Below are 9,906 nucleotides of genomic sequence, written 5' to 3'. Positions count from 1 at the left end.
ATAAGTAAAGCGCTACTGAAGAGGAAGAATAAAATAGGTGGACTCGCACTACCTGACCTGAAAACCTACTATACAGCTATGGTAGTCAAAACAGCCTGGTACTGGTACAACGACAGATACATTGACCAATGGAACAGAATTGAGAACCCAGATGTAAGTCCAGTCACCTATAGTCAATGGCCCAAAGTCCATCAAATGGGAAAAAGACAGTCTTTTTAACAAATAGTGCTGGAAAAACTGGATGTCCATCTGCAAAAAAATGAAACAGGACCCATAGCTCACACCATATACAAAAACTAATTCAAAATGGATCAAAGACCTAAATATAAAACCCAAAGCTGTAAAGTTCATAGAAGAAAAAATAGGATCAACGCTAGAGAACCTAATACATGGCATTAACAGGTTGCAAACCATAACCAACAACACACAAACTCCAGAAGATAAGCTAGATAACTGGGCTCTTCTAAAAATTAAACGCTTATGCTCATCAAAAGACTTCACCAAAGAGTAAAAAGAGAACCTACAGACTGGGAAAAAATTTTTCATCATTACAAGTCAGACAAAGGTCTAATCTCTAAAATCTACAAGAAAATCTAACACCTCTACAACAAAAAGGCAAATAATTCAATTAAAAAATGGGCAGTGGAAATGAACAGACACTTCACCAAAGAAGACATTCAAGCGACCAACAGACACATGAGGAAATGCTTGCCAACACTAGCCATTAGAGAAATGCAAATTATAACCATGAGGAGCTACCATCTTACCCCAGCATTACTGGCACGAATCCAAAAAACTGGAAATAACAAATGTTGGAGAGGCTGCGGGGAGATTGGAACTCTTATGCACTGCTGGTGGGAATGCAAAATGATACAATCATTTTGGAAAATGATATGGCACTTCCTTAGAAAGCTAGCAATAGAGATACCATACGATCTAGCAATGCCACTCCTAGGAATATATCCTGGAGAAATAAGAGCTGTGAAACGAATAGACATACGCATACCCATGTTCATTGCAGCATTGTTCCCAATAGCAAAATGATGGAAACAACCTAGATGCCCATCAACAGATGATTGGATAAACAAACTATGGTACATACACACAATGGAGTATTATGCAATGATAAAGAACAATGATGAATCCATGAAGCATCTCATAACATGGATGAAACTGGAGGATGTTATACTGAGTGAAATAAGTCAATCACAAAAGGACAAATATTGTATGAGACCTCTACTGTAAAAACTCAAAAAGTTTACACACAAAAAGAAACAATCTTTGATGGTTATGAGGGAGGGGAGGGGTGGAGGTGGAAAAACACTAAATAGACAATAGATAAGTGGTAACTTTGGTGAAGGGTAAGACAGTACACAGTACTGGGGAAGCCAGCACAACCTGTACAAGGACAGGTCATGGAAGCTCCATAGACACATCCAGACTCCCTGAGGGACTGAACTGCTGGGCTGTGGGGACCATGGTCTCAGGGAACATGTAGCTCAATTGACATAACACAGTTTATAAAGACAGTGTTCTACATTCTACCTTGGTGAGTAGCATCTGGGGTCTTAAAAGGCTGTGAGCAGCCATCTAAGATTCTCCATTGGTCTCACCTCTTCGGGAGCAAGGGAGAATGAAGAAAACAAGATAAAAGGAAGAGATAAGTCCAGAGGACTAATGGACCACAACTACCACGGCCTCCACCAGACTGAGTCCAGTACAACTAGATGGTGCCCAGCTACCACCACTGACTGCTCTGACAGGGATCACAACAGGGGATCCAGGACATAGCTAGAGAAATATGTAGAACAGAATTATAACTCACAAGAAAGACCAGACTCACTGGCCTCACAGAGACTGGAGAAACCCTGAGAGTATGGACCCCGGACACGCTTTTTAGCTCAGTAATGAAGTCACTCCTGAGGTTAACCCTTCAGCCAAAGATCAGACAGGCCCATAAAACAAAACGAGACTAAATGGGCACACCAGCACAGGGGCAAGTTCGAGAAGACAGGAGGGGACAGGAAAGCTGGTAACAGGTAACCCAAGGTCGAGAAGGGGAGAGTGTTGACATGTCATGGGGTTGGCAACCAATGTCACAAAACAGTATGTGTGTTAATTGTTTAATGAGAAACTAATTTGTAAATCTTCATCTAAAGTACAGTAACAAAGAATGCATACAGTATAATGCCATTTATATAAAGTTCAAAGCATGCAAAATAATACCGTGTATTTCACAGGGATGCCAGGAAGAGCTTCAGTCTTTTTTATCACTTAAAGTTTCTGTTTTTCTTTTTTACAGAAATGTTTGTCTTGTTTTTGAGCTTAGCTGTATCTATATCTTTTTGTGTGTATATATGTATGTATATATTAATATATATTCTGTAGATTATATGTATATACATATATACACATACGCAGGTATGTATATGTGTATTATACATATCTGTATATGTATGTGTAGGTATGTTTTTGGAGTAGAGAAGACGTGTCTAAGCAAGAACTGACAGAGCCACCTCGACCAGAAGTCCTCTTGATTTTTTAAAAAATGTTCGTGTCAAAGGAAAGAGTCTTAGTATGGACCATAACTAACTGATGAGAAACTTGCAGTCTATTTTCATATACTGCTTTTTGTGGTTATTTTATATGGTGATGCTTTCATAATGAGTTTTTGAGAGCCAAGACTCTAGATCACCTGAAGTTACTTAAATGAATCACAAGTCTGTTATTTTATGCCCTTGCCTTTAAGATACAACTATACTTAAATCCTAAACGTGAGAATATCCAGTTTTTAAAGACTTTAAAACATAAAAATTCTACTGTTTGTTACAATGTTTATTATATTTATTCATACACTTCAATAATTAAGTCATTCAAGTCAGCTCTATTTTTAGCTCTTTCCTTTTGCTGTTCCATCTGAATTGTTCCCAAGTATCTTAAAGCTATAAAGTATATAACTCATGGTAGCTAATAAATTAGAGCTTTTTCTTGTTCTCTTGAATGTTCTTTTTTTTATAGCTTCCCATTTCTGATAGATACAATATCTTCTCTTATTTTTCTGAGATGATGTCTTTATGAAGTTTTTTTTTTTCTCCCTTCATGGTCTCTATTTTCTCCCATTTACTTTCTTTTCTGTTTGTTTATTCTGTTGCCTGTCTTTCACATTAAAAGCTTTCTTCAGATGTCTGATAATAGATGTTCATATTTATAGTAGGGGACTAAAAAGATTTTTGGAAGCTCTGAGTATATAAGGGGCTTTTGTTGACTTGGAGCTTCATTTTAAGGTGACCTGGCTGGACCGTTTGTTGAAATAATTCCCCATCCCAAGTCAGTATCTTTAGATCTTTACTCTTAAAGTTTATCAGAGAAGACTGTTCCAAACTCTTGCTTGAGGGTACTACCAGGATTCTAGGAGCCAAATGGGGGAAAGGTCTAGAGGGTCTTCAGCATTCAGTAAGCATTCTTTGTCTTAATCTCCTTGCTTTCAGAAACAGTATTCACTCTCTCAACTATGTCTGGCATTCCCCGTCTTCAGAGAATGAAACGCCAGTATTTGGCCAGAATTGGGGAGGGGACTTCACTCAGTTACATATGGTGGGAGAGAGGATTTAAAGATCTAATTGGTTTTAAAACATCTCTCAACCTGCTTACCTTATTTTAACCCCATCTGTTCGCATCCATTTCCAGAGGTACCTGAAGCTATAAATTCCTGAACTGTTTGAGAATTCTCAAGTGTAGGTTAGATTAGTTTTGGTTTCTCTACTGCTGGTTTAAGATTCAACTTTCGTAGGTGTGTTGTGTCAGTTCCTACTTAGCCAAGTATTTTCTAGTCCAAAATATTTTTGTTCTTGCCTCCATTTTTGTTCTTCCTGACCTTGTGAGTTTGTGTTTAAAAAAAAAAAACCCTCTAATTTTAGAGGTATTTCTGGAAGGAGTGAAGTCAGATGCATGTGTTTAATCTACCATCTTTATCTGAAACTAATTTAACTTAATAAAAGAGTTGCCTTACCTCCCTTATGTGATATCTCTGTGGTCATTGGTTTGTATTAGGTGTTGTATCTGAAGAACCTTAGCCCTCGGGTGACTGAAAGGGATCTTATCTCATTGTTCGCCCGGTTCCAGGAGAGAAAAGGACCTCCGATTCAATTTCGAATGATGACTGGACGCATGAGGGGCCAGGCTTTCATCACCTTCCCCAGTAAGTAGCTTCATCTAGATAACTACTCAGTTGCAGCGTCAGTTCACTAGAGAGACTACCTATCACCTCTCTGATTTAGTTATAGCCCTTTGAGTTTTCCACAGCCCAGGAATCAACAGTCTTTTGAACAAGCACCTGGGAAGAAGGGAAAGGAAGTAAGGAAAATATGTTTTCAGTGTCCTTCTGTCCCCTTTTTTGTGCCTCCCATTCCTTCGTTGATAGTGCAGGACCACCTTACCCCAGTGTCCTGTTGTGGTAAGGTAGATCTCAATTTCTACAAACTTGGCACTTCTTTCCCACCATACCAAACTTTACTTTCCCTTTGCTGACAATAGTATTTCTGATCCAAGTAATAATTATATTTCTTATTAATTAATAGATTGGTATTCTGATCAGAGTACATCTGCTTGCCTTTAGGACTCAGTGACTATAAGCTAATATGCTAATTCATTAATAATTCATGATTAATTAACGGATGATGATATATTCTTCTAAATATTGTTTGCATGTTAATACATGGCTTCAGTGTCTTAATTCAGAGGAAAGAGTAATACAGGAATTTCAGTTTCTGTGACAGACCAACCAATATGTCTTTTTGGGGGGAGGTTAGGTAGGAGTTGTACTTTTCATTGTTCTAAACTGTCATCATTTATAAACAACTTACTTACGTATACACAAATGCTATACATAAAAGCACATTAGTACTGCCAAACTCCCCTCCACTGTTTTCATCTAGTCTTGTACCACCTTTCTTGTCTTACTGAAGGTTTGTGGATCCTCTACACCAGTGGTTTTCAGCCTTTTCAAGTGTGAAGACCCCTTTTAAACTTAAAAAATATTTCATGGATCCCCCCACATAATATGATGCATTGATTGAAACATATGTAATGAAAAAAAGGCTTTGTAAATTCAGTGTTAATTTTAAATTGATAGCTGTTTTACTAATCATAACAGCAGCTATACATATTTGAAAATTTGTAATGTATCAAATTATTGGTTCAGTCTAAAAACATTGTTTATCTACTTATGATTTCACAGACTCCTGGCAGTAATCCACTCCTTATTTCCCACATCCAGGCTTGGAGACCTGAAAGTTGAATACTCCTGCTATACACTATATACTATCACACCTCAAGTTCCTACATGCCTACAAGGGTTCTTAAACTTATTTATTCCATACAAGGGCTCCCACAACCATTCACCCATCAAAAGAGAGTAGCAAAATGTCCTCAATACCATGATAACTCCTTTTATTTGTATTACTGATTCTGGAAATGATTAGGTTCTCATATTACCTACAATCTAACTAAGATAGAGCCACATGTATTAGTTATAGATTAGAATTCTTTAGCATACTGTCTATATTCTTGTTTCTTTACCTGTATATTTCAATTAGGAGAAACCCTCAAACATTCATTTTAAGTTTTTATTGTCATTATTCTTAGCCATTAGTTTAATCTTGCTGAGTTAAACAAATTGGAGATTATGTAAAAGAGAACTGCCAATGACTATATGGCCTTATGCCTGACATTTAACTCAAAGGCAAAAGAACCTAAACCAGGCTTGGAATAGAATTGAATTATTAACTATGTAAATTCATGTTTTTTTTTTCTCTCTCTTTTAGATAAGGAGATAGCATGGCAAGCATTACATCTAGTAAATGGATATAAACTACGTGGAAAAATATTGGTGATAGAATTTGGAAAGAACAAAACACAACTGTCAGATCTCCAGGCTGATTCTCTCATATCATGTGCTACAGATAACACTGCAGAAATCAGTGGCAGCTAGAAGATAAAGAGATTGTGGGTCCTGGGTGGTCTTTCTTGTAACAGAAACTTGGATCTAGGATTTGTGTATACATAGCAGTTTATTTGGAGTTAAAGAGGAGAACTAACTGAGAGGGGAAAAAAGTCATTAAGACAGTTCCTTTCAATATATGGAAAGAGTTGGTAAAAAAACGTTTTCTATAATCAGAAATTATATAGGACAGATGATATGCTGAGAATGAAGGATAGGGTACAAAAAGTATCCTTTTCTCAGGATAAATTAGGAAGTATTATTTCTAAGACTTTTTGTTTAATCTTTATACTTTTTCTGGGGTCTTCAATGTCCCTAGAGATTACATTCTTTACAAGACTGCCTCCTATTTACAAAACAAAAAAAAACTAGTTTAATTTTGAAATATTTATTTACTAGAACCCATCTGTCCTTAATTTCATCCACCTAGTAAACAAAAGACCAAGAACCCAGCCCTAAAGATCAACAAATTCTGTTAAGTCAGAACGATCAGCAGTAGCAGTAGGTAGTTTCATAAGTCAGTTGACATATTTAATGAATACTTCCCCACTAAGTGATCATTGTCTTCAAAAAGCTATATATTTTTCTAAAGGAATCTTTTAGATCAAAATATTGGTGTTCTTATGGCCGTTTAAGCTGGCTACCATTGAGTAATCATTCAATTCAAAGCAATAAACATTGACTAATTCTCTAATTATGTTAGCTATTAGGTATATGAATTTTGAAAGAGGAACGTACTAGTGAAGAATACTAAAGGGGAGTGAGAAGAAATAATTCTCTAGAAGAGAGATAGCCTGTCCCAAATCCCCCAGTTGGTTGTTAATGGCTGCTGGAGAATAGAAATACAGTATACAGGAATATAGTATACAGGAAGTAGTACAATATAATATACAGGAAGTAGTACAAACTTTGGAGTCAGACATTTGTTTAAACCTCACAGCCACACTTACCACTCTGTGACATTGGCAAGTCACCTAATCTGAGCCTCAGTTTTCTCATCTATTAAATGAGGATAATACTACTACTTACCTCATTGGGTTGTGAGGATTAAATGAGATGGTATTATTCAGGCTGAAGAAGTGAAAGAAAAAAGAATGAAGAAAAATAAACAGTCTAGAAACCTGTGGGACACCATTAAGCACACCAACATATGTGTAATGGAAGTGCCAGGAAGAGAGGAGAGAAAAAAAAAGGAGCAGAAAAAATATTCGAATACACAATGGCTGATAACTTCCCAAATTTTATGAAAAACAATCTACATATCCAAGAAGCTCAGTGAACCCCAAATAGGATAAACACAAAGAAATCCATTACAGATGCATCCTAACAAAAATGCTGAAAGGCAAAGACAAAAGAGAAAATCTTGAGAGCAACACGAGAAAAACAAGGGAATCCCAATGAGATTAAGAGCTGACTTCTCATCAGAAACAATGAAGGCAGCAGTGAAATAACATTTTCAAAGTGCTCAAAGGAAAAAAAAAAAAAGGTCTATCACGATTCCTATATCCAGCAAAGCTGTTTTTCAATAATGAAGGTGAAATAAAGACATTCCTAGATAATCAAAAACTGAGAAGATTTATTGCTAACAGACCCAACTTACAAGAAGTACTAAAGGAAGTTCTTCAGGCTGAAAGCAAATAACAGCAGAGAGTAATTGAAAAGGAAAAAAAGGTAATTATGTGATTATAAAAGATAGTATAAATGTGTATTTGTTTTCCTTCTCTTAACTGATTTGAACGCAGCTATATCAAACTGTATATCATTGCAGTGTTGGGATTATAACATATAAAAATGTAATATATTTGCAAATAACAGCATGAAGGAGGTGAGTGGAAGCAAAGATGTATTGGACTACAGTGATGATTCTAGATGGTAACTCAAATCTGCAGGAACAGATTAAGAGAACCAGATATGGGAAATAACAATATAACAAAAGATATAAATATATACTTTCTATTTCTTTTCTCAGCTTCTTTAGAAGACATAATTTTCTATAAAGTAATAATTATGACAATGTATTGCTAGATTTGTAACATATTTAGAATATGTATAACAGTAATACCACAAAAGGGGAAAATAGAATTGTATAGGAATAACATTTCTATATCTCATTGGAATTAAGTTAGTATAAATCTGAATCGAATTCTGATAAGATGTATATGGTGATCCCAAAAGCAACCACTAAGAAAATAACTTAAAAAGTATAGCAAAAAATTGTTCAAGAAATTAAAATGTTGCATGAGAAAATACTCAGTGCAAAAGAAAGCAGTAAAGGAGGAGTAAAGGAACAACAAAGACACGAGACATATAGAAAACAAACAGTAAAATGGCAGGCATAAGCTACCGATATCAATAATTACACTAAACGTGAACAGCTCAAACATTACAATCAAAAGGGAGAGATTGTCACACTGGGAAAAAACAAGATTAAATTCTATACTGTCCACTGGAAGCATACTTTAGATACAAAGATACAGATAGACTGAATGTAAAAGGATGGACAAAAATATATCATGTAAGAAAGCTGGAGTGGCAATACTAATATCAGACAAAATAAATTTTTTTAAAAAGTTGTGGTAAAGAGTGACATTTTATAATGATAAAAGGGTCAATCCATCAGGAAGATACAACACTTATAAACATATATGCACTTAATAACAGAGCACCAAAGTACAAGAAGCAAAAACTGAAAGACATAAAGGAGGAAATAAGCAAGTCAACAATAATAGTTGGAGACTTCAATACACCACTTTCAGTAATGGATAGAACTGGGCAGAAGATCAACAAGGAAATAGAAGACTTGGAAAACACCATAAACCAGCTAAACCAAACAGACAGCTATAGAACACTCCACCAAACAACAGCAGAATATACATTCTTCTCAAGTCTACGTTAAGTCATTCTCCAGGATAAACTATATGCAAGGCCATATGAAAAACCTAAATGTATTTTAAAGGATTGAAGTAATACAAATTATCTCCTCTGACCACAATGGAATGAAATTAGAAATTAATAACAGAAAGAAATTTGGGAAAACCACAAATATATGGAAATTAACACATTTCTCAATAACCAGTGGGTAAAAGAAGAAATCAGAAGATAAATTAGAAAATCCTTTGAGATGAATGTAAATGAAGACACAAAATACCAAAACTTATGGGATGTAGCTAGCAGTGTCTAGAGAGAAATTTATAGCTCTAAATACATACATCAAAATAGAAGATCACTTATCAGTAATCTTAACTTTCCACCTTAAGACACAGAAAAAGAAGAGCAAACTAAGAGCAAGCAGAGGTAGGAAATAATCATGATTAGAGGAGAAATAAATGAAATAAAAGAATAGAAAGCAATAGAGAATACAATCAAATGTTGGTTCTATGAGAAGATCAACAAAATCGACAAAACTTTACCTAGGTTGACCAAGAAAAAAAGAAGAATCAAATTACTGAAATCAAAAGTGAAAGATGGAACATTACTAACCAACCTTACAGAAATAAAAAGGATTATGAAAGAATGCTATGAACAATTGTGTGCCAGTAGCTTAGATGAAAAGGACAAATTCCTAGAAAGACACAAACTACTTGAACTGACTCAAAAAGAAATTGAAACCTGAACAGAACTATAACAAGTAAAAAGGTTGAATCAGTAATCAAAAAACTACCCACAAAGAAAAGCCCAGGCTCCAGTGGTTTCAATGGTGAATTCTACCAAACATTTAAAGAAGAATTAATACAGATTCTTCAAAAAAATTCCAAAAAATAAGAGGAGGAAACTTTTCCCACCTAAGTCCATGAGTACAGTATCATTCTAATACAAAAACCAGACAAAGACATGACAAGAAAACAAAATTACAAAAATCCTCAACAAAATACTAGCAAAGCAAATACAGCAACAGTAAAAGGGTTATA

The 9,906-nt window shown here is 35.3% G+C and overlaps 1 protein-coding gene across 2 annotated transcripts in view; it reads left to right on the top strand.

The window, feature by feature from the left end:
* Positions 1 to 7,486, top strand: part of RBM41 (RNA binding motif protein 41) — a 57,975-nt gene extending 50,489 nt beyond the window's left edge. For both annotated transcript variants that reach the window (XM_004379745.2, XM_023734442.1), the window contains 2 exons: positions 4,051 to 4,198; positions 5,823 to 7,486. In XM_004379745.2, coding sequence (XP_004379802.1) covers positions 4,051 to 4,198; positions 5,823 to 5,989 — 315 coding nt within the window. In that variant the 3' untranslated portion in view covers positions 5,990 to 7,486. The remainder of the gene's footprint in view (positions 1 to 4,050; positions 4,199 to 5,822) is intronic.
* Positions 7,487 to 9,906: the final 2,420 nt, after the last annotated feature.

The sequence above is a fragment of the Trichechus manatus genome, unplaced genomic scaffold (assembly GCF_000243295.1).
Source record: "Trichechus manatus latirostris isolate Lorelei unplaced genomic scaffold, TriManLat1.0 scaffold00068, whole genome shotgun sequence".
Taxonomy (NCBI): domain Eukaryota; kingdom Metazoa; phylum Chordata; class Mammalia; order Sirenia; family Trichechidae; genus Trichechus; species Trichechus manatus.
This window is presented reverse-complemented; position numbering and strand designations above follow the sequence as displayed.